Here is a 25,820-nt window from a genome sequence, read left to right on the forward strand (position 1 = left end):
CTGCCTTCATAAAGAAATTATTTCCATTATGGTTCAGTCCTTAACAGAAATAATTTCTTTCTGAAGTCAGAATGACTTCAAAAAGAAACAATGGGCCTCATTACGAGCATGGTGGTAGCCGTGCCTGTATGGCAGGCACGGCTACCGCAATGCTCGCTACCGGCACCGCCTCCCACGATTGGGCAATAACCGGCCCATTACGAGATGAATGGCCCGGTAATTGCACATTTGCGGGTGGCGGTATTGCCGGGCTCCCGATCCCCATTCTGCCGCATAGGGCAGAATGGCGGTGGGGAGCATGGTTGCGCCGGCACCGTTGTTAACGGTGCCGGCGCAATTACGAGTTATGCTTGCTGGTGCCGCACAGCCCACCAGGTAAGACCTGGCGGGCTGTCAGGAACCAGCGAGCAGAACTCGTAATGCGGAGGGACGGTATGAACAGTGCCGGTGCCGTACCGCCACCATTCATACCATCACCGCCAGAGTCCTAATGAGGCCCAATTTATTTTTGAAGTATTATGGCTCCCCACAACCAATGACATGTGGGTGCGTGAGTGTATGTTGAAAGAGTGCACACAAAAATATGGGTGGCTGGTTATGCATGTGTGTCTGTGTGTGTGTGTGTGTGTGTGTGTGTACGTACGGTGAAAGGATGCACACTTAAATGTATGGGTGGCTGCCTGGGTGGGCCTGTATGGTGAAAGGGTGCACACTTAAATGTATGGGTAGATGCGTGGGTGTGTGTGACTGTGTGGTGAAAGGTTGCACACTTAAATGTATGGGTGGCTGCCTGGGTGTGCCCGTATGGTGAAAGAGTGCACTCTTAAATATATGGATGGCTGGGTGTGCGTGTGTATATATGGTGAATGGTGTGTGTGATTGTGTTCAGGGGCGCAACAAAACCTACATTTCAGGGGGCTAACCCTTCAAATGTTGGGACAGGCGCTAACTTCACGTGTGGTGGGGAAGAGAAAACTTATTTTTTTGGGGGCATCTAACTTCTTTACGCATTTTAATGAGACTATTCTAGTGCAGCTTCAATGTTACAAGCAGTTAAATCTCGCCTTTAGGTCTGTAAGCACCCACTTAGGGGCTGCTGTGAGAATGGCTGGTCTCCTGTTTCCTCTCTACCCTTCCAATCACTCCCCTTGCATGCACGTACTAAACCCACATCACAATTTCAATAGCTTAATAATTTGGCATTTGAAAGCAGGTACTAACAGTGAAATGCTGTACATTAGTAATTGCTGGGCCGGGCCCTTGTTAACGGCAAAACCCAGGTGCCGTTTAACATCTGTGTCCTTTTCTGTCCGGCAACTGCTCTGTAGGACAGCCAGGTTAGGTTAATATAGCCCACAATTTCAGTGGGGGGTTGGGGGAGTGCTGAAGCCCAGTCAGCTCAATGGTGTTGCAACACTACTTGTGTTTAATGCCTTAATTAATTATTGGTAATCTTCTTTACACCTAGCCCTATTCTTACTCATCCCAGTACTGGTGTATGAGGCAGTACTTGTGTATGAGGCACTATGCCTCATTCACAAGTACTGGGATAAGGTAGAGGTACATGAAGATAATGCCTGACTTAGCTACCTGTAATCTTTATTACTCTTAGTCCCACTTTTCCTCATCCCAGTACTTACCAGTGAGGCAAGGAGCCTCATACGTAAGCACTGGAACAAGGAAGAGGGACATGGAGGTAATTCTGGGCCAATGAGCTGATTTTGGAGGTTGGGGTAGGGGATGGGAGGGAGAAGGGATGTGTGGGGGTGGGGTTGTGCAATAAATCATAATGGTCGCCCATGTCCATGCTAAGCAGGCATGATATGTGGTATTGGTGTCTAGAGAGGCATTTTGGTGCAGCCAGTCTAGTCATTCCTCAGTTTGGTATGACTTTTTTTAACTGGGCATTTCTGATAAAGCAGTCATGCTAAGTGTAATCACCTGGCTAGACTGGCATTTGGTTTCTGCCAGTCTAGCGTTTCTTACTGCGGCACTCTATATTTTTCTGGGCCTCTGTGATAAAATGATATGTTATGATATGATAAGTCATATATAGCACACCTGTACACAAGTGTTTTTAGGCACGACAAGATAAGGGAAGGAAAACTGAGGGAGGACAAGACAGATGATTTTACTAATCCTTGTGTCATTCAGGTTGTGCAAGTGCGAGAACGACAAGTGCAAGGGGAAAGGGAGGGTGGAAGTTGCGAGGGAGAGAGGAGGGGAAAACAGGGCAACAATGCTCTGATTAAGTCAACAGCCGCCAGGGCAGCACGGCTCTGGGTAGTGCAAGGAGAACAAGGGACTGTAGGGTTATAGTTACAGCCCCTAACTGCGTGGTAGGCCTGGAGGCAGTGCAAGGGTGACTTATCAAGAAAGAGCCTAGACTCAGTGAGACAGAGGGTAGCCAAGCAACCAGTTGGTACAGCGGACAGGTAGGTCAGCAGGGGAGGGAGAGAGAGAAAGCAGAGGAGAAGAGGAACGTTTTGAGCTGCTTGCGGGGCTTCAGGTTGTCCGGCTCAAGTTTGGGAGGGTCAAGGAGGCCATTTTAGAGGGAGGCACCTGCAGGGGAGAAGGATCTACCCACCCCTCACTCTCTGCATGGAGAAGCATCTAACCCTTAGGGCTCGAGAGGAAGGTATTTTGGAAGATAGCATTGGATGTAGTGCAGATCCCAGCCCCAGAAAGCCTTGTGGACAATGAAAAGGGTCTTGAATTTGATCCTTGCAGCCACTGAGAGCCAGTTGAGAGATTTCATGGCTGGAGAGATACAGTCCCTGGGCTTGAGGCCAAGGATAAGTCTCAGAGTCCTGTTCTGGATTAGTTGCAGAGGGCGGAGAGTAGAGGAAGGCAGTTTGAGAAAGTGGCTGTTGCAGTAGTTCACCCTAGAGAGAACCAGAGCTCTGGAGACAGTGAGCTTCTGGGGGAAAGTGAAAAATGGAAGAGTCCCTTTGAGGAGGTGCAGCTGGTAGTGGGACTTCTTAGCGACGTCCGAGATGCGCGGAGCGAAAGAGAGAGTTGCGTTGAAGATGACACCAGGAATGAGCAAGAGAGGAGAGTAGGCTGAGGGGAGCCTGAAGGAAACATGAGTGTCATCCGCATAACACTGTAAATTAGAGGAGAAGTTAGAGATCAGGTGGGTCAAAGGGGCCAAGTAGAGGTTGAAAAACCAGGATGAGAGGATAGAGCCCTGGAGAACGCTACATGTAGAGGGACGTGGCCGAGTGAAAGGGACCAAGTTGGACCTGGGAGGGGCGGTCCAAGACGAAGGAGGTCAGCCACTCCAGGGCCTGATCCATGATGCCCAGGTTCTCACAGAATCAATTGATCAGGATGGCGTGGTTGACCATGTCGAAAGCAAGAGGAAAGTTCCAGGATGATGAGGACAGAAGGAATGCTGGAATCAAGGTTAGAGATCAGATCGTCACAGGTGTTCAGGAGAGCAGTTTCCGTGCCACAGATTCAGTGTGGAGAGTAAGATGGCAGCTGTCAAGCTTTTCCAGGAGTTTTGGAAAGGGGAAAGTTCCAGTGGCAAAAGAATGATTACAGAAATCGGCCAAGGCTGGATCAAGGGTGTCAATGTGGTCCTTAATCGTCCTGGAGGAGCAGACGAGCACCTGTTTCGCCGACATTTCCACTTGTCTAGAAACCTCGTCAGGTGTTAGAGAGAAAGAGGAGAAAGGAGGAGGAGAGGGAGAGATGCCCAGAAGGGGCCGAGAGAGGAAGAGCGAGAGGAAGAGGAGATAGTGGACAGGATGTCCTGAGTTTTAGCGGAGAAGCGAGAGGCCAAAGCTGTACAGAGGGCCTGTTGAGGGAACAGGAGAGGTAGAAACCGCAACAGGTTTGCCAAGTTCCTTGCAGATTTTAAAGAGTTTGGCTGTGTTATTAGAGGCGGCAGAGACACAAGCGTGAATGTGTGCTCTCTTCTTGATGAGTCTTATTGCTTCGACTGGCATTTTGGTACAACCAGTCTAGGCATGTCTTAATGCAGCCTGGCATGCTTTACTGTAATGTTATTATGTGTCTACACTGGCCTACATTGTGCAGCCAGTTGGACATGTTTTCATTGTGGCATGGCATTTTTAATAGCAAAGCATTAATGTTCATGTGCACTGTTGGTGACTTGCATGTATTGGAATGCTGTTACCCTACACAACAATAGCAAACACTGTGGCTTTTTAGCCAATTTTTCTCAGAAAGTGTGCTGTATGTTGCATTAAAACACATATTTATATCTTTCTCCTAGTGCAGTGTGTGGAATACCCCTTCAGCAACACGCTTGTGCGTATTGCGCAAGCGTGGTAATCTAGGATGGCCCAGAGTGTGGCGCTACTCGTGATTTGTTGCCGAGTTGGGGGGGCTCCCTCAGCAGGAGGGCCCCCAGACCTTGTGTTACGCCACTGTCTTCTCTAAGAATCTCTGTGTTTTCTCTGTAATTACTTCTCTGTTTTCAGCCTCATCCAAAATATCTTTGAGGGTTTTCACTTGTTCCGTGGGGTTGTAGTCAATTTGCTGATAAGTCTCCTGATCAGCTAATTGGCGCTCAACTTCTGCTATGTACTTGTTCTTGTCCATCAGGACGAGTGCACCGCCCTTGTCAGCCGGTTTGAATATGATCATGTTGTCCAATAACCTTTTGAGGGTTTGACGTTCATCCCCTGTAAAGTTCCCTCTGCCTTTGGACTTGAATGAAAGTTTTTTAAATTGGTCAAGTACTGTTCTCTCAAATACTGCCAGAACGTGGTTGTTGACACAAGAAGTGCTCTCAGTTAGCCTCCTGGCAGGGACAGGGTCCCGGCTCCCTGGGCGGCGCATTTCGGCTTCAGTGGGAAGGCATGACGGCTTACGCCTTCTCGCCCACTCCGCTGATTCAAAGACTGATTTACAAGATCAAGGAGTCTCGCCAACTTAACATCATTCTAATGGCTCCTGGGTGGCTGGCCAGGCCATGGTTTTCGGAGCTGCTCAGCCTCTCAGAGGTGCCTCTGATTCACCTCCTGACGGGCCCAGAACATCTGGCACAGCAGGGGGGCAGGGTTATCCACCCTGTGCCTCAGAAACTAGCCCTCACAGCGTGGTGCCTGAGCAGGTAATGCTGCAGCACCTCAGCCTCTCCCAGGCTAATCTGGAAATCATACAGGGCGCAAGGAGCAAGGCTACAAGGGCCCAATATAAAAGTAAATAGACCAGGTTCTGCCATTGGGCAGACTCCAAGGAAATCGACCCCCTGGCATGTACTTTGGATGACGTGCTCTCATTCTCAGTGCACCTCGCCCACTCGGGGTTCCAGGTGGACACCTGCCGTACATACCTTGCAGCCATCGGGGCTTACAGGAACTCGGAGGAGGGGATCTTCTCTTCCTCCAATCCTATCGTCAAGAAACATTTGACGGGGCTCGCAAGGCTCTACCCGCCCATCAAGAGACCGAACCCTGTGTGGGACCTCAACATAGTCTTGGGCACCCGGGCGCACAAACCGTTTGTAATCAATGGCATCCGTGGACATCAGGCGGGTCACCATCAAGAGAGCCTTACTGGTCGGCCTCACCTTGGCTCGTAGAGTCAGCAAAATCCAGGCGCTGGTCACCTCGGAACCTTATACTACCTTTCACATGGACAAAGTAGTCCAGCGGACACACCCAGCATTTCCACCCAAGGTGCCGTCTGCTTTCCACTTGAACGAGGAAATAGTCTTTCCTATGTGTTTTTGCCGATCCTAAGGACAAAGTACAGCGAGTGCTGCACTGCCTGGATGCCAGGCGTGCCCTGAATTTCTACTTGGACAGGACCAAGGGCTTCTGCAAATATGAAGCCCTGTTTGTCATCTTCGGAGGCTCAAGACTAGGCTATCAGGCCCCCAAGGCCTCCATATCCCGCTGGATGGTCTCGGCCATCAAAGAAGCGTACGAGAGCCAGCACAAGCCGCTGACGGCCAACAAGCATGCCCACACAGTCAGGGCCAAGGCAACGACCATCGCATTCCAGCGCCATGTCCCTTGGCAAATCATAAGTAGGGCGGCCACTTGGGCCTCTCCCTCAGCTTTCTGCAAGCATTACTGTTTGGATGCCGGCTTTAGATTTGACATGGCTTTCGGACAGGCGGTTCTCAGGAACCTATTTGCTTAAGGAGGGTCTCCTCTCCACCCTGGGGCTATATTCAGTTGTAATCACCTGTGCAGTATGGAGGAAAGGGGATGGGATGTAAGAGTAATTTTAAGTTACTCACCGTAGTGACTAATGTACTCTTAGTTCATAGTCCCCTTTCCTCCATACGTCCCACCAACTCCCCCCTAATAATACTCGTGTCATTAGGCAATGTTAAATCAATTGGCGACGCGTCAATGGGGACAGAGGTGTGGCGCCGGAGGGCGGAGTCAGGGCAGCACATGCTTCCTGGGCCTCACCCCTGCGCGCCTCTAAATTTAAAGGGGAAGAAGGTTTTTTCTGGTGAAAAAGGTTCTGTCTCCCGTCCCTTGGAAGAGACGCCCATGCAGTATGGAGGAAAGGGGACTATAGACTAAGAGTACATTAGCCACTACGGTGAGTAACTTATAATTATCTGAGCCTAGGGGAGTAAAAGAGTGTTTCCTCTTCCGGGCTGCTTTACTCCCCTTCATATTGTTTTCTAAAGGCTTTTCAGTGGATGTCCTCTCACCTGGATCGTCTAGTATGCCAGCTTTCTTGCCCAAAATCTCTTCTTGGACTTGTAATCTGTCCTGCAGGGGTCTGACTCTTTGAGCTACAGCTCACACTAGGGAATCCCCCAAAACTGTTTTAAAACTGTGGGAGAGGTCGATCTCTTCCTCTTCCATCTCCTCTTCTCCTAGGTCTTGTTCCCTTTCACTCTCTTCGCTGCATACTTCCTCTCCCCTGTTGAAAGCCATGGGTTTGTAGTTGTAGGTGTGTGTATTGCTGGTAGCAGTGTGTGCTGTGGTCTAGGTAAAAGGAGCACAGTTTATATGCACCATACAAAATTCTTTCTTTAATTAATTTTTTATCCGAAACTGTCAAAATCACTGCCTCTAGATTGCCAATGAAAACGCTGTACAATCGGTTTCTTGAATGGCTCGAACGCCTCTGGAACAAAGAGAAAGCTGTTCCTCTCACGGAACGTTAATAAGAAATACGCTTACTGTGCATGCGCGGCTTTTGATTTGGTGAGTCACCGCCTGAGAGCGAAGTCTCTGCTTGGCGCGCTATTCCATTCAGGTCGGTAAGATGTTAAGAGCTTCAAATGGCAGACCGAAGCCCAGCGCAAGTGAGATCGTTCGCGGGCCTGGTCTGTCAGCTATTGTTATTCCTAAAAGCAAGTCGCTTCCAGCGTACTCAAAATACTATGCGGCGTATAGAAACAAAACGCTGACTGCAATCGCATTAATACAAAGGTTCCTCCTAATGGGTATACCGTGTACAATTTTGCGCACGGTATTAATCCATATCATTCCTACGCTTAGCTTAAGTACTTATAAGATTGTCACAATTCAAATGATATGGTACTTAGCTGTAGGTGCAGCAAAAAAGAAGAGGCAGGGACCTACAGCAGCTGCCATTTGTAGTGGAGAGAGAGCCCTGATTCGCCAGCAGGACAGAGGCACAGGACTACTGAGCTGCAAGGTCCCATGGGGACTGTAGTATACCTTTGCTGTTTCCCTTATGAGTTTTCTTTATTTTGTACAAGTTTACACTGTTTAAAAAAAAATTAAAGTAAGATTTAAAAAGCTGCTGGATAGCAGTATTAAAGAAGCTGAAGCATAATGCTCGCCTCCGGTCTTGTCATAGAATTGTGGATGATCGTTAGAAGTGCTATTTTGACATGGTGAATGTGATTGCTCACACCCACTGAATGATCAATCCTAGCCAGAATTGTAGCAGAGTTTCCCAAGAACTGTCTTGACGTGAGATTGTTTTCTGTCCATATTTTGCATACCTATAGGATTGTGTTTTAATAACCATACATTTTCATAAAATATCAACTTTTTTTTAATCTGCTGAAAAAGTGGACTCATTTCTCATGTTACTTTTAGGCACAGACTGGCACCTCTTCCATGTGATTACCTGCAGCCCAGCACAAGGTATTTTTCAGTTACTATGTACCAAGGATCCGTCGCTGTAAAGGACCCAGTTCTGCTAAATTTTGACATGGTATCTAGTATTGAATTGTGAGTATGTCTATGCACTCTATTCTTGTGACATCATCAACAAGTAATGTAGCTGATTTAGTCTTTCACGCAGGATAGTTAAATGGAGATGAGAGATCAGGGAACATTTAGCATATAACGTGTAGCTGGAAGGAGTTTGGAAACATAAAAAAAAAGAAAAATCCACGCTAGTCGAAAATGTATACAACCACAGCAAGGTCTATTAATCGACTAAGGGTAATGGTGATAAAACCAAAAGTAACTTTGAAATATGTGTTCTGTTTCAAAGTAATAGGGGAACAACTGTTATAGTTTGTTTTGTGCTAGTTACAAGTCCCATGTAATTGAGGCTAAATCTGTCTATTTTCGAAGGCAGTAAACCATCCATGTGAATTATACAAGGATAATTAAACCTTTCTCATAGATGTTTCAAAGAATACTCCAACCTCGCAAAGATGGTTCAAAGGTTTTTATTAATGTATTTAGCAGGATGCTAGGGTCGTCCTTTTTTCGCTTGTCTAGAAGTAGCGTTTTCCAACCTTACCCAGGAGTCGCTAGTTCCCAGGTTAGTATATAAAGACTACTCATCCCCTACTGTCTGTTTTCTAGGCTAGCCGGTTCGGATAGTCTAAAGGCAATGGCCTTCTCCAAAAAGACTCCTTCAGGGACTTCCTAGAGTAGCACTACACTATCACTTTTGGTTAGTAGCTACCAAAGGGTCTGGGGATGGGCCTTGCAGAAACTCTGCACCACTCGTTCATATTGCTCTCACGTCCTGATGTGTTTCTCCCTGTCTCTGTGTACTATTATCCTCTCTCTGCTTTGAAAATCCAAACTCCACCCACTATCACTCCTTCTACTACCTAGGTCTTCCTCCTCTGTCCATCCACTGTGCCTCATGCCTTCTACTACTCGCTTCCACTCTTCATTGTTACTACTCTCCTTCACGCTACTACTCCTAATTCTACTCCCTCCTCCACACTGCTCCCTCCTCTGCACTACTACACCCTCCTCTGCACTACTACTCCCTCCTTCGCACTACTACTCCCATCTCCATGCTACTACTACCACTCCACCCCATCTTTTCCCCAGGCACACTCCTTTCACTCTCACTTCCCACTCACTCTTTACACTCCCTATAGCAATCTCACTTACTAGTCTTACACACACACACGTACCACTCAGTACCACTTACTCTCACCAACCAATATATCACCTTTTCCTAAAATCACCTCCTCACTCCAATCCACCATCCTTCCTCCTCCTGGTGTATTGGTCTGCTATCTCCTCATCCTCTGACCTCACCCGAACAATTCCCTGATTGATTTACTGACCCTGGCCAATCTGGCCCTGTCTTACCCACCTACAAGGGGTTACAATCAAGGGAAGTTACAAAGAGGGGGTTATGCCCCAGCTATTTTCTCCACCCAGGACTGTAATGGCATCCCGTGCTGCAAAATTCATGTTCGGGGACATCAGCGCTGTTCCCACCCCCCCAAGATAAGTATAATTTATTGAGCTATTGCTGTTCCACTTTAAATCCCTGGTTGTCTAAGGTGGCCATAGTGATTCTGCTTTTGTGCACGCTGGAGCTGGGTAGTGTTGTGGAGCATCTGGAAAAGCAGCATAACAGCTCCTGCTCCTCTTTCATTAGCTCTCTCTCCGCATGTTGGATCTGTAAGTGGATAGTGTGGGATCTGGAAAAGCAGCATATGAACTCCAGCTCCTCTTTCATTGTCTTTTTCTCCTGGTTGGATCTTTAAACTGGTCAGGTGGAGTGCTGATGGACTACCATTTTTTTTCCACTTAAATTTTATTGAAACTTTTACAAGAAACAAAAAAAAAACAAAACCATCAGCATAAGCACAATAGTAAACTATTGATATTGCGAGAAACGACCCCCCCCAACACCCCCCTCCCCCCGCACAGGAATGAATCAAAACCAGGTTGGCAATGGAGTCTCGAGAATTATGTTAAAGTGGGACCAAGACAAAGCACATATTGACACATTAGGCTCCAATAAAAAAAACAAGTAAATTGACAACTGCCGGAAAAAAACAACTGCATAAGAAGCGAGCATACTCAAGCACAATTATAGTCTCAACGATTCACAGTTCTCATGAAGGAGAACACCCATCCAATCTTGTAAGAAAGAGTTCATGGAGTCATACGTTATGGCCGAGAGCTTTTCATAAGTGAATATAGTCCAAAGTTTGGCTATCCAGTCTGGCCTGCTCGGGGGTAAGACACTTTTCCACTTTTGGGCTAATGCCAGTCTCCCTGCTCGAAGCATGGCTTGGACCACTCTGGGGAGAGGATTTGGGAGGTCGCCCTCAGTAGAGACACCGAAGAGGAAAGCTATCGGATGAAGGGATAGAGGGACTCCCGTTATATCTTTGATCCAGTTCTGAAGCTCCAGCCAGAATGATTGAACAACTGGACACTCCCACCACAAATGAAACCATGAGCCCAGAAGGCCGCATCCCCTCGGACAAAGAGGTGAAACTCCCGGGTAGATTTTAGCAAGCCTAGATGGGGCTAGGTGCCATGCGTGAAGAACCTTAAAGTTATGCTCGATCGCCGCTGTATATAAATTCCCAGCGAAGAGGGATTTGAAAATAGCTGACCAGGTTGGTTCATTGATCACCTCTCCCAACCTAGCCTCCCAATGGCTCTTAAACCCCTGTCTGCTCTCAAGCGTTGCCGTAATTAGGACTTTATAGAATTTCGACAGTGAGCCTCTCCTAGAAGGGGAGTCCACAATAATTTTCTAGAGTGGCAAGAGGGCGGGCCAACTTTTCTGATGGAAAAGTTGCGCAACACGTTCCAGACCAGAATCCGACCAGACATGCGTCTCCCGAAAGCCTCGACCACCCAGATCAAACGGAGGACCCCAAAAAGAGGATAAAGGGGAGGGCCAGGTCAAGAGAGGTGCATTTTCCTTGTAATCCCTCCATACCTCCCATAGGACCGCTAAGGTAGGATGATTCCTAGCCTTGTAAGGGAGAAGCTTAATCGGGGACCAGAGAAGGTCTCTTACCTTCTTAGGGTGAACCTGTACATCCTCTGTATAGGACCATTGGGTCCTCAAATCATCCCTCGAGTGTTCCAGTAGCACTCTTAATTGCGCTGTCTTGTGGTAGAGCCTAAAGTCCGGAAGGCCAAATCCCCCATGAGATCTCGGGAGCGTTAAGGTGTGAGATTTTACTCTAGGCTTCCTACCCTTCAAATGAAGCGCCGGATCGCCAAATCCAGGGACCTGAAAAAGGGCTTCGGAATGGAGGTCGGGAGGGCGGAGAACAGGTACAGAAGACGGGGCAAAATGTTCATCTTAACTGATAACATCCGCCCGAACCACGATAGGATCAGGGGGGCCCAGCGGCGCAGATCCGACTTGATCTTAGCTAACACTGGCGGATAGTTCAGTTCAAATAATTGGGACAGGTCTCTCACCAGAAGAATCTCTAGGTAGAGTGTAGCCTCCCGTTCTATCCTCATACCCCCCACAAGTCTCTACCCTCTATCTCTGTATCGGTTGAACCCATCAGCGTTAATGAGGATTTCCCTAGATTATTCTTTAGACCCGAAAATCTCCCAAATTGTTGGAGTAAGCCAAAGAGGTTCGGGAGCGACGACCGGGGTTTGGTTAGGTACGCCAGGACGTCGACTGCAAATAGGGAGAGCTTAAACTCAAAGTCCCCACAGCGTACTCCTGTAATTACCTGGCGCTCCCTTATAGCAGTAGCCAGGGGCTCCATGGCTAATGCATAAAGAAGGGGAGAAATCGGGCAACCCTGGCGGGTTCCCCTAGATAAAGAGAAGGCTGCAGAAACTATATTGTTCACTGCCTCTAAAGCTGACGGACCATTATAAAGAGCTGATATCCAGCCACAAAATTTCTCTCCCAAGCCCAGTTTCTGGAGGACTTTCCTCATGTAAGCCCACTCAACCCGGTCAAAGGCCTTCTCTGAATCCAAGGACAGCAGATAGGCCTCCTCCCCTGAAAATGGCAACCTCATGTATTAAGACGAGGGACTTCGAATATATTATCCCCCCTTGCCTACCGGGGATGAAGCCTACTTGATCCCCATGCACCAATGACGGAAGGAGCGGAGCTAATCTATTAGCCAGCAGCTTTGCTAGAACTTTTACGTCTGTATTAAGCAGCGAAATAGGATGATATGATTGACACTGCTTCGGGTCTTTGCCAATATTTGGAATGACTACAATGCGGGCTGAGCGCATTGAGTGGGGAATGCTGCCCGAGATCAAAACTGCATTGAAAAGCTTAGCCAAGAAGGGGGCAAGAGAACTCCGAAAGGACTTAAAGGAAGCAATGGTAAACCCATCATCTCCCGGAGTCGACCCCGACCTCATGGAGGAGATTGTATCAATCACTTCTTGAGGAGTGACTGGCCTCTCGAGAGGATTGGACTTCTCAGGGGGGAGACGTGGCAAAGAGAGGGTGTCTATCTCCTCCTCATCCCCCTTATATTCGGAGGTATACAGGTGCTCATAATACAGTCGGAACTGTTCTGCAATCTCTGGGTCATCTCTACATATCGCCCCACCAGGCAAGGTTAGTGCTTCCACTCTCTTTCTATTCCTGGACTCCCGGAGTCTCCAGGCTAGGATTTTTTCGGCCTTTTCTCCCTTCTTCATGTATTGTTGCTTGAGGAAAGAGAGTTTTCTCTCCGTTTGACTTATCAATAGACCGCCAGTTTTCCCTTCAGTTGCTGTAGTTCCGCCAACTTCCCTGGGAACATTTGTGACCTAGGTTTACCCCTTGGTCTCAGCTCCTCTATTTTATCCCTCAGCAATTTCTCCTCCCTGCACCTCTCCCGTTTCCTCGCCGCCCCCAGCCCAATGAGAACACCCCTGATAGTGGCTTTAAAGGCTTCCCAAACCCCCTCGGCCTTCACTTGCCCATTGGCATTAATTACAAAGAATTCCTTCATTGAGGTTTGGATAGATTGATAAAGCTCTTTGTCCTTCCACAAGAGGTCGTTACAGGTCCATCTCCCCTGGAACCCCAGCTTATTCGGCATCCCCAATTGAACCCTCACCAGGTCGTGGTCCGACCAGGGCGTTGCCTCCATTTTCACTTCCGTAACCTGCTCACAGAGAGTTCTGTCTAGTAAGATATAGTCAAGTCTAGAGTACTACAAGTGGGTTTTGGAGAAGTAGGTGAAAGCAGGGAGATGACCTTCCCGAATCGAAAAGGGATCTCGAAGCCCAAGCTCAGTATTGGTCTCTTGAAACGAGGTGGCTAGCTGCCTCTGTAAAGGGGAGTCAAGAAAAGGCCGCTCAGAGGACCTATCCCGATCAGGGTCCAGTACCATATTAATATCCCCTCCCACCACTAAGATGCCCTCAGCAAAAGAAGCAATTCTAGACCTCATCTCCAACCAAAAACGATCCTGGGCCTCGTTGGGAGCGTAAACGGAAATTAGGGACACCTTGGAGCCCTTAACTTCACCTTTAATCATGATGAATCGCGCTTCCGGGTCCCTACATTGGGCTTTCAAGATGAATTGGGCCTTGGCTGCTACCATTATTGCTAGCCCTCTTTTCTTAGACTGGCATAAAGAGTGAAAAACTCTCTTTAGCGGCCTTGCCTTCAAGGACGGTTCCCCCCCACCCAGTGAGTCTCCTGAAGAAAAAGAAAATCAAGTTTCAATCTGTTGAATTCTCTAATGGTAAGGGAACGCTTCGGTGGCGAATTGAGACCTCGTACATTCAATGAGCCTAGTGTCAGTAACTGAACGGGGTCAGCCATGGGGGAAATCAGAACGGCACGGTAGTATGAACAAAATACAAAAGTCCCCAAATCTCCCCCCCTTGCAAGACTGACTTTGGTTCCCCCTTAAGTTGTTACTCTGCCAAAAAGAAGAGACCCCAGCCCCTTTATACCTGGAAATTTCCCCAAGCAACAAAGAAAACCCCCTCCACCCCCCCCCATTTGCGAGCACCTGGACAATTTGCGACATCGAAACTGCTGCTTCGCCAGGCCACCAGGATTCACCTCCACTGGGCAATACATAACAGGAAACTTTTAAACTTTCTGAGCCCCCCCCCACACTGAAAAACTAAACACAAAGATTCCAGACCCTATCCCCTCCCCAGCAAACCACAATCGATCCGGGGAGAGGTCAACAGCTTCCAAAGCCCAACCCTCCTTAATAACAGACGAAAGACAGTAGAGACCCAAGTCAGTTAAGGAGCCGGGTGACAGGGGAGCCATCTTCCTAAACTTCCTGTGGCCCTGAATCCGCCGCCTCTCTGTAAATTGCTTGGAAGTGCCTGGCACCGTTGAGACACACTCTCCTTATGCCTCCCTCTCTCCTGCAATTTGATCTCCCAAAAGCTCTCCTTTTTGTATGTCTGGCTCGGATACCAGAGAGTACTTATACCCTTCAACTTCAAACGAGAGAGAAAATGGGTGGCCCCATCTGTATCGTACACCTCTGGACTGGAGCCACCTCGTTAGGGGGATGCACAGGCGCCTGCGGGCCAGGGTGAGGGCTGATAGGTCTTGGTAAATCGACATTTTGGAGCCTTCCCATTCCAAGGGCCCCCTCTTCCGAGCCAAATCCAAGATCTTAACCTTCTCGGAATAGTAATGAAACTTTACCAGAATCGATCTAGGGCCTCTCGCTGGGGCACCCACTCTGTGGGCTCTGTCAATGGTTGGCTCATTAGTGTTTCCCTCATCAAAAGTTTGCTCACTACTGCCTTCACAATCTTAATAATGTCCGCAGGCGTCTCCCCATCTCGATCCGGGACTCCCAGAAAACGCAAATTACATCTTCTTTCTCTGTTCTCTAAGTCATCCAACTTGAGGGCTATCTTCTCCTCTCTTCTCTCCAATTCCGACAGACGAACGTCTAGTTGGGACTCCAGAATGTCAATCAAGGATTGATTTGCTTCCAAAGCTTGGACCCGGTCGTCAACCGAGTCTACTTTCTTGTCTAGCGCGTCCAATCTCTTACTGATGTCAGCTCTAAAGCCTTTGATCTCCTCCAACAGAGCCATCATTGTTCCATTCACCGTCTGGGTCTCCATATCCTCTGGTTGGGGAGTCTTAGACGAGGGACTATTGTCTCGAGACATCACTGGGGAGCGACAATATTTCTGCAGGGTTTTGGCCCAGTCCATTGAAAGTGGAGATGGCCGCCTCAAAGATGCGCACGGCCTCAAAGGTGGGACCTTATGCCGCTCCCAGAAGGGTTCTGCAGATATAGCGAGGCCACAAGGGATTGGGGCCACCCCACTCTCCAACTGGCTCCAGGAACAAGAAAAGTAGAACAGAGCTCCCCCCACATCCAGTAGCACCCCGTCTGGGCACCAGAATTGAAAGAGCAAGAACTTGGAGGGGAGCTACGCCTGCAGGAAGCCCCTTGGGCTAGCCAGGAGAGCAAAGACAGCTTAAATGGGGGGCAAAGATTGCAGTCTGAAGCTACAATCCAGGGAGAAACCCACTGCAAGCAACAGGATCCAGAGCTCCCACATTGAAGAACTCTACATATAGGGCAGGCTCCAGGGGGAAGAGATCTTGGGAACCCACCACCTTCATAGAGTAAGAGTCCAGACACCAGACGGGGGCCAAGTGCAAAGATGAAGTACCGCACGTTCACTTGATAGAAGCAATGCATGGGCACGTAGGATGGGCCGTCAGGGCCGAGGGAGAAACGCTGAAACAGTACTGCCCTCTGCGTTGTCTCCAAATCATACACTGCTAATGGAAGCTGGCAATCGCCTCACTCAGCACGGCTTCAACACAGGCATGTAAAAAAGAAAAAAAGGGAGGTGCAGCCGTCCTCCCCCAGTGGATAGGGCTCCTCAACCCTGGCCCCTCGCCGCCCAACAAGACGAGGAGCAAGCTCGGGGATCCGAGCAGAGGGTGCCGCTCTCCAGTCCCGAGACGGGTCCCCGCCTAATGGGCTCACCTCCTCCTGCAGGACAGGGGAACTCCGCCTCTGAGCCCTCTGGTGCTCTGGCCCCGGCGGCACTCCGGCAGCCAGCCCCGCTGGTAATAGGCCGGCTCTCTCCTCAGGATAGACTTCTCCTCTGCGAAGCCGCACCGCAGCTTCCCCCTCACCCGCCTATGCCGCCGCGGGCAATGGAGCAAACGGGGACTCTCACCCACTCAGACCCGCAGCAATCCCGCCATCAGAGTTTAGGGGAGAGTGGGGCCTGCCGTCTGGGGGTCCCTCCACCACACCAGCCGCGGCCTCTCACCCGGGATCAGCATGGGAAGTCAAAGCGGTGGAGACAGACCTCCTGCGCGCAGGCCGCGGACTTCAGACAGGAGTTCAACGGCCACTTGAAAAGCCGAACCCCCACTCCACCGGGGCTCCACAGGATCAGAATGGCCTCATGGAGGGAAAGGTCTTGCTGCACGGGTCTTTCGGGGGTGGGGGGCCGAGACCCTCAAATTGGCCCTCATGGAGGAGAACTGCTTAAGAACGTCTGACCATCTCAACGCCCCCTGGTGGCTTTCATGGGCTACCATTTATGTTGAGGTATGGGGTGCTGCAAGTTGGTACTGCACATGGTAAAGATTGGCACTTCAAGAGGAAATGGGGTCTTCTCAGCTGTCACTGTCTCCCTCTGGGGTTGGACTGTCTATGGCCTCCCCTCTGTTTGGCCTCCCACCCCAGGCTGAGAATGGTTTCTATCACCCCCATTGATAAGGTCACGTTACTGACCTTGTCACACACCTCAACTCTTTCTCCTAAGACCTCCCCCTCTCTCTAACAATTAGCTGACTTTTCCCCCTTTCGCATAAGAAGGGGCTCTTGTTTTTTTGCACCTCTTAGAGGCATAGATCGAATAATGGGAACTCTGCACCCAACAGAACCTCTTCTCGTAATCCAGGCATCACGATCATGGGCATTGTGAGTTCTTCTTGTTGCATGTGGTGGAGAATGTTGGCTTGTAGGTATAGATCGCCATGGACGCCTATGATTTGTGTGGGGTTTCCTAGGTGCAGCTCTTCAAAAGCATTCATGTAAGCCCAGACACTGGTTTTCTTGCTCCCAGAGTCTAACATAGCTTTGGCCGGGAGACCTTGAACCATATTGGGGAGATGTAATTTGTGGTCGGTTTCTCCCATGCATACTTTCCATGCTCCAGGTTCTGGTTTTTCCTCTTCCTCAGGGAACAGGCTTGCAAGATACTCTGGCTCAAGTATTTCCTCTGCCCTTTCTGGTTGGTCCTGTGCATCTAGAAGGGGGTTTGTGACTGCATGGATAAGCCCAATCTCCATCAGCTCCTCCTCTGATTTCTCGGGGCAAAATCCAGATTGTCCAAATACGTAACATTTCATCACCTCTGAATGTGTTGGAGTCACTGGGTTGCTTCAGTCGTCCGGGGATATGATATGATATGATATGGCATTTGTAACGCGCCTATACACAGGTGTTTCAAGGCGCGACGAGGCAGGGAGGGGAGGAACAAGGGGAGACAGACAACGATCCTACTAGGCCAGGTGTCATTCAGATCGCGCAAGTGCAGGGGTGGGGGAGGGGGAAAAGTGCAAGGGGAAGGGGAGGGGGGGGGAAGTGCAGTACAAGGTAAGTGCCGTAAAGTAATAAATAAATAGGGCCAGCTGGTGGCAAGTGCAAGGTAAGTGCAGAACAAGTGCTGGAAAAGGGGGGGGCTGTAGGGATACAGAGACAGTCCCGCAGTGCAGAGGGGTTCCAGGGCATCAGTGCAAGTGGAGAGTGGCTGGGCCCAGGACCGAGGCCTTTAAGAATGGTCCAGTTGCAGAATCAGTGCAGTTTCAGTGAAGAATATTAGCTTTTCAGCAGGGCGAGGGAGAGAGAAAGCAGAAGCAAAGAGGAAGGTTTTGAGGTGCTTCCGGAACCGGAGATGGTTCTCCTCAAGTTTCAGGGAGGCAGGAAGGCTGTTCCAGAGGGAGGTCCCTGCCGCGGAGAGAGATCTACCCCCAGCTTGTTGCTTCGAGAAGCGGCTGACCCTGAGGGAGTTGGAGGCGGATGAGCGAAGGGCTCGGGAAGGAAGATATTTGGGAAGAGAGTGTTGAAGGTATTTAGGACCAAGGCCCCAGAAGGCCTTGTGGACAATGCAGAGGGTTTTGAACTTTATCCTCGCAGCCACTGGGAGCCAGTGTAGAGATTTCAGTCCCTCCGTAGGATGCATGCCTACGTTTTCATTAATATCCCGACGAGATGGGGCTGGGTTTCTTTAGGAAGGGATTTCCTTCTCTTTTCCTGTGGGTCAATTTATGACCACTGGTTTGAAACCCCATTGTTGGTTCCCTGGCATACATTGCTGTCTGATGGGCGTTAGCTGTTTGTATTTCCTCTTCTAAGGTATGATACTATACAGTGGAGATAGGCTACCCCGCCCTTTCTCACGTCAGTTGATGAATTCAAGCTACAAGGAACACACTGATATTTATCATTTATCAGCACACATAGTCAGAAAAGTAATTCAAGTGATTTATTATAAAAACCTTTTTTTCAATATTAAAGACATATATACAAAATTCATCACAATAGAAATAAGGACTTCAGTCAATATTTATGCATGAACAGCAGCTGTAGACAGCTGTGCTAAAAACCTACATCTATTACATAAAATACCCATTGCTGCACAAGGTTCCTATAGCTAAGTGAGGTTAGTATACGTGTGACATAAGTTACACCATCAATGTCGACACATTGTATTTCTGGCTGGAGGGAAGGCTGACTCTCATCAGCTCACAGATTTTTGAATCCCAAACAAGCCTTCCTTAGGACATCCAACTTGAGAATCAATGCAGATAGGATTCCTCAATCTTGAAGAACACCTCCAGTTGAGCACTTCAATTTCTTCTACATATCTTGGGCCAATCACTTCTTGACACGACCAAACCCTTATTTATTCAGTCGTTCCTTGCTGTTGGTGAGAAACGGTGTCGGTGCCATCTGTATTTCAGGTTCTTCACGAACAACAATAATACTTCTGTTATACTGTTAGTAGCCTGTCAGTGTTGTCTCATACATAGCAGTATTGAGTACTGGAGAGACCTCTACGGGTTGGCTGGCTTCTGTCCTGCTTGCGGAAGTATTTATCTGACCTTACTCTTACCCCTTCTCTGACCTTACACGAACGACCCACAAGTTCCTGCTTTCTCTCTTTCTCTCTTATCCTCCTCCCCATTGTTTCCTTGGTTTACTGATCCTGGCTCATATTGAAAGGGGCCCTTAGGGGTCCCTTACGTCTATGGAAACAAGGCGAGTCACCACACATGATAGATACTCCAGAAACAAGGTTGTATTCCCAAAGCTAGGGTTTATTGCAAAGCAAATAGTCTCAGTTGGCCAACTCGGTCTCACGCCCCGCGACGTGTATCTCTAGACCTCGAGGGACGCAAGAGAGTGAATTACGTACATCAGTTGCATATATACAAAATACATATCATACAATCAGCTATGACATGTTTAACACCCCCCTTTATTGGGTTTCTTTGAACTCGGTGTGATGATGGACACTTCCAACAATTATGACACCTTCAAATATCTATTCTAGTAACAATATGCAATTTGCAAGTGCGGAGGCATCTTTCAGTTGTTGAACAGAACACAGTGCTTCTGTTCTTGGAAGCGAGCTAAATACGGGGGACGAGTTGCATTCCACAGACCTTGCTATCTATGAGGTGCTATTCGTGTCCAGGGAGCCCACACGCTCTAACAGGGCTCAGTAAAGGGGGGTAGTAAAAAGAGCATAATTCAAGCCTTTAGCTGCTTTATTCTAAACATATTATACCATACTCCGAGACTGGCTGGCAGCTGCAAAATGATTAAATGTCCTGCAGCTGTACTTCAAGGCTACATCCGGGAGGGAGCTGGGCATTCTTTCCTGGCGCTGCCTACGTTGTGTTTCAACGAACTCTTGTTATCCTCGCGGCCCTGCGGCCTTGTCCTTTCACGTGCAGACAACAATTTTTTACAGTCGAGCAGTGTAAGCAGAAAATGTACTGCGAAGCAATAAGAACAGAAAGCAGTGAGCAATGGTTAGAAGACAAAATGGCGATCCTTGTTACATCAAAATGGTCGTTCATTGGCAAACTCGGAAACCTATGTCTGTCATATCGTGCATGAGACGGTTGGCCCACGGCCACCAAAATACGTTTGCCGTAACATATGAGAGGTATCCATTTTTCTAGACTGACAATATGGCCCTGTCTTTCATGCCTGGGAGGGGTTACAATCACAGGAACTTGCAAAGAGCGTATTATGCTCTGCCCATTTTCTCTTTTCTTTTCCAACAATGCGGCCCATGCTGCAAATGTGTTGGAGGACAGTGGTGTGATTCCCCACAAAGTAAATGTAGTCCTGTTGAGCGATTGCCGCTCCAGCTCAAGTGCTTGGTGGTCTAGGGTGGTCACAGCGGTTTGTCTTCCATGTGTATCGGGGTTGGGGAGTGGTGCGTGGTGTCTGGAAAAGCTGTGTAGGAGCTCTGGCTCCTGTTTCATTGGCTTTCCAGGTTGGATCGGTAAGCGGATCACGTCAGTGTCGGATTGATTGCTGTCTTGTGGGTGATCTCTCCACATGGTTGTTGCTTTTCTGATAATTCTCTAAAAGAAAGGGAGAACTGGGCCAGCATTTTTCTCAAGAGGTAGGCGGCTTTGAGTGAGTATTAACACCACCCACACTATTTTGCAGAATTCATTTTTCTCACAGAGAGTCTCCATGGATTTCTTGAACATTGAACATGTTTTACAATCCATTGGGATGGGCCAGGGGAGGGCACACAAACTACACCAGGTGTATTTAGCCTAATTCGCCCTCTATCTACTGTGTTTCCCCAGTCACGGTGCCTACTGCTCAGTATTCACTTCTCCAAGCTGTCTGACCCACACGCTGCTCTCATTATGAGCTTTATTTTAACAGCTAAATCTTAATTTTACAGAGCCCCAGCAATAATTGTATTCACCTGCCTCCTATGATCAACATAATTCCATTTGCCTTTTTTTTTTTTATTGATGATTCGTATTCACATCTTAACCATGGCCTACTATGACATGGATCAAAACCCACCATGCCTGGTCATTTAGAGAAGCACTGGAGTGTTTAAAGGTATGCAGTCACAGTATTTTTCTGAAAGCACCAGATTTCAAGTTCATTACAAACTGGAGGAGAGGCGTTATGTGGCTCTGAAAATGTTAACACAGTCACTAGGAGGTGCATGGAGGACAGCTAGCCTCCCCTTCATCTCCCGATCGAGAGGACGTGAAGGGACACTGAGCCCCCCACTTTACCACCTCCAGCACTTATCTGGAGATTGCCCCCAGGTGCAAGAAGTTGGGCGCATATCTGCTCCAAATTTGGAGTAAATCGGAGGGTGTACGGCAGAGCTAGCCGTTTGGGAAAATTCTGCAGACGAGGCAGCAGATCGCCCTCGCAGCAGAAAGCAGGGGCGTGGCTACGTGAGGCCCGCAGGGGTGCGGACCCCAGGTGAGGAGGGGCTAAAGCAGAGGAGCCTACAGCCGGGCTTGTAGGCCGCCAACATAGCGGAACGGAGGACACAGCAACACGCACCCCACAGCAAGAATCCTGGAGGAGGGGGGATAGGGAGGCTGCGAGCCAGTGCTGCAGCACTCCTGGTCTTGGATTGGCCTTGCAGAGTCTCACCCAGGGTGATCATGCGTGAGAGCACTTTCAGCCGGCAAGCCAACCTAGGCACAGTGTTACACCATCCACTGGTCGCCTTACGCGGACAAATGCCCGTGCAGCCACTAAACCCTCCCTCTCAGGTCCTCATCTGCCTTCCCCTTCTAACCTCATGTCCTCACTCCCTCAAGCAGCACGGCAGCGGCGGACCATGCTATACAACAAGAACACACGAGGGCATCCAACGGGCTATGGTCATACTCACCCGTTCCTTTCATTGCAACGTTGGCAGCTGCCCTGGCGTCTTGGAGACAGTCGACGGAGACGCCGGCTTTTTTCTTTGCTTCATCACGCCCCCAGGAAGACCCGGCAGCATTTTGACAACTTGAGTCATGTGGCAAGGAAACGTGCTACATCATCGGTCACGTGATGGGGTCATGTGACACTCCTCGGCCCCTTCAAAACCGGAGAGGGAACGCTCATTCAGTGCTTCACAGTTGACCCAATCAGGCACTGTTCGGCGTCTTCCTGTCTCCACATCTTGATTCTGGACTACGGACTGCTCTTCTTGGATTTCCCTGTCAAGCCCTCGGATACTGTTTTGCTCCGCTGTTTCAGGACCTTTTGGACTGTGTTTTGGATTCCTTTGGATTACCCCTGGTTTCAACGAACTAGGCTGGCTTTTGACCTTCGAACTCTTAACGGACTGTTTTCGGATTTTCCTCTTCTGGTACCTTTCAAAGTGCCCTCTCTATACAGGTTTTGCAGTGCCAATTTCCGCAGCTATCTTCCAGCACTGCGCCTTCCCGCTGCCGCTTGCTCCACACTGCAGCCACACGGAACACCTCCATTTCATCTGTGCTCTTTCTGTCTCCAGACCCCTTTGTACCTTGGTAAGCCCCTTGATATTTGTTACCTTGCTATTCGGTGAATTGTTTGCCATTATACTGACCCATTGCTTGCTTTGCAGCGGTCAGGGGGTCACCGGTGTTCCTGGTTCCTGGCGTTCTTCGGCACTCAAATACCTGTGGCCTCAAGGATCGCTCAGGAAGTTATTTGTACCTTTCTGAGTGGAACTTGTGGACAGAGGCCCCATAATCTTCACGACCATCAAGTCATAACACACAGTTAGGTGTCGACAGCAGTGGAGAAGGGAGAAATGCTGCCCCGGCTGGGCCGGTCTATAACAGCCTGATTGATTGCGAGGTCGGCAGAGGAAGAGAGCAGGCCATGAGAGAGGTGGTGCTGGAACACTAAGGAAGGAAGAGTCTTGGAGGGACAAGAGAAAGGAGAGGCCAAGGAAGGACCTTGGTGGAGATAGGGGGCATGTGTACCCGGCAGGTTGGGATGAGTGGATCTCACTTAGAACGCTGAGAGCTGGAGGAGAAGCATGTGCTGTGGCCCCAGATGCGTGGGAGGAGTAGGCGGCCTTGAAGGGTCCATCCTAGTTCTCACAGAGAATCTCTGGAAGCTACACACTCGGACCACAGCACCCTGCTGGGGGCACACTGAGGAGGAGGTACCAACAGAAGCCCCCTCCCTTCCCCAGCGGCTATAAAAAACATTGCTGGGTGGAGGCAAGTAATGGTGTGGCTCACTGGGAGCACATTGTGAGTACATTTTAAATTTGTAGACTCCACTAGTGCAATTCGCATTTGCCCCCTTTTCCCCCGGCAACGCATCCCTGTCTGCATTGGGTGGCCGAAGGGATATGTGAGCCCAGAGAGACGCGCTCGAGCCGGGGGTCCTGAGGTGGTGATCCCTCAATATACAGGCCCATATTAGGACGATCCCAAACTACCGAACCAGGAGAAAGGAGCTTTTGTGGCTACTGAAGAGTTTTCAGAGATCACTGGGTGCCCTGAAACAAAGGAACTGGAGAACGGCCCTATAGAAATTCCCGTTCCAAGCCCCCATAACAGGTGCGCACCCGATAGAGCCCACCCAGGTCAGAATGATGGAGGACGACACAGTGTCCACCAAGAAGGACATGAAAGGGAGGGGGAGACTGAAAGCGACATCAAGAGATCTATCATGGAGGTGTTCAGACTCCTGTTTGGCTCAGACATAATTGATTAACCCACGATCAACCGGGCACACCGAGCAGGGTGAAGTTCCAGGGGGCCGAGGACAGTTCTGGCAAGGTTCCACTATTACTCGAAAAAGGTGAAGATACTGGAAAGGGCTGGGAAAGTGGGCCTGCTGGGCTATGACCCAGCCAAAATAACTATAAACCAAGACTTGTCTGCCTTCACACTAGCCAGGAGGAAGCAATGCGGTCCCCTTATAAAATGGCTTAACGACAAGGGAGTAAAATACAGTTGCAGCTTCCCTTTCTCAATCTCTTTTGAGCATGAGGTACTCGTACAGGCTAGTTACTGATGACGAGATACAAAGAATTAACATCGGACCCATTGAAGTCGTCCAAACCTCCCCCCAGGGCCCAGGAGAAGCAACAGAAGGCGCGTGCGGCCGCGACCTGCCTAAGGACAGGCAAAAGATCCCCAGAACACAGAAGTTTAAAAAGGTGCCCTGCTGCTCTGGAAGACGTCCATCCCACGTTCCTGGACATCATCTCAACGTTACTTGGACTTGGTATAACTTGTACTCTATTATCAGATACTTTAAATAATACATAAGTATATATAACTTATACATATTTCCCTTTTTGTATTACTATAGTTGGCCCCGCCCCTTCCACCCAGAAGTGAATATAACCAGCAGCCCGCGCGCATTTGCGCACAGGCATTTAAGTACGCGCTATAAGTAGCGCTGTTTGTGTTTAGCTGGCTAGCTGGTTGCAAGTTGCCACCAACAATACAAAAAAATAATAATAATCGATCTACCCTCCCCATTGCACGGTGCTCTGTCCTTCCACTTTTTTATTCATCAAACTCCCGTGCATTTTTCACGAGCTCATCTATGAACCCCAGTGTTCATGCCGACCTGAGCACTTTTGGTTACAAACTACTCAAAGCGATAGCCAAACTTAACAATTTCTTTATCTAAAACAGCTGGCTTGGCTTGCCTCAAGAAAAGGATGGCAAGCGGTTTGAGAAGTGGGAAGTGCATTGTGATTGATGCACTCCCGTTATCATCAACGAGCATAGATTTGTTGTTATGCCACGGAAAAACCTCATACATAGAACCGGCTGTGCTCGAGAAACTTATGACAAATGCACCGAAAGAAGAAATGAGCCACCCCAGACTTGTGTCCCATGTCGCCCAAATCCATGCTCAAGTCAAACTACAAACCTCCAGTTGTATGCTATTAATACTACCCTTAGAATCACAACCACATAACAACTTCACTATCCCTGAAGTGTGCAAAGCTGTAGATAACTTTAGAAGCTGCTCAGAATCACCTCCAGTTTCCAAAAGCGACATAGAACAATTCGCCCGAACAATGGAGAAAATGGCGGCACTGGATCAAGCTGTGTACTGCTCCATAGGAACCCTAACCCCTCTGGTATTCGGCTCTGTAAAAAGGAAAATGTTATTACATTCATGATCGCCTGGCCACCCCCAAAGTCTTTTGGATACCAGCCTTCAACTGGTTGATGATATAAACAAAGAGCTTTTACCACTTCAACTTACATATTCTCCGGAAACGGACGAAGTGCATATTAAGGCCTCTCAGCCTAAATTCTCTGCTGGATCTAGCAGAGCAGAAGACGACATGCAGCACTCGCCGAGCACATTCCTGGTAATCATTAGAATGCTAGATCTCCTTGAGAAGGGGCACGATCTGACCCATCTGGAATTGAGGTAGACCAAAGCAATGCTACTGCACATGTCCTCTAAAATGGACCGAATAGAAGGGTTCATAATGGCAGCCGACTCAATGAAAAATCTCAAAGATGATTTTATCCTTAATCAGAAACCGTTGACCTATTCAACACACAAAGATAAAACTACTCAATGCTGCCTTGAAGTAACCCCATTGCCTCCCCCTGCCCTACTAGCGACTCCACCTACCCGTATTCCGTGTCAGTGCCAGAACGACCTGAAAGAACTAAAAGCATCATTTGACGAAATGAACACCACCATAGTGTATCAA

General features: G+C 48.9%; 1 protein-coding gene across 4 annotated transcripts in view; it reads left to right on the plus strand.

Annotated features, from left to right (window-relative positions):
• Positions 1–25,820, plus strand: part of HENMT1 (HEN methyltransferase 1) — a 763,672-nt gene that overhangs the window by 458,237 nt on the left and 279,615 nt on the right. For 3 of the 4 annotated variants that reach the window (XM_069641865.1, XM_069641867.1, XM_069641868.1), the window contains exon 4: positions 8,025–8,159. The exons of the other annotated variant lie outside the window; for it this stretch is intronic. In XM_069641865.1, the coding sequence (XP_069497966.1) occupies positions 8,025–8,159 (135 nt within the window). The remainder of the gene's footprint in view (positions 1–8,024; positions 8,160–25,820) is intronic. 4 annotated transcript variants of the gene reach the window in all.

The sequence above is a fragment of the Ambystoma mexicanum genome, chromosome 1q, assembly GCF_040938575.1.
Source record: "Ambystoma mexicanum isolate Mex_15411 chromosome 1q, UKY_AmexF1_1, whole genome shotgun sequence".
Lineage (NCBI taxonomy): Eukaryota > Metazoa > Chordata > Amphibia > Caudata > Ambystomatidae > Ambystoma > Ambystoma mexicanum.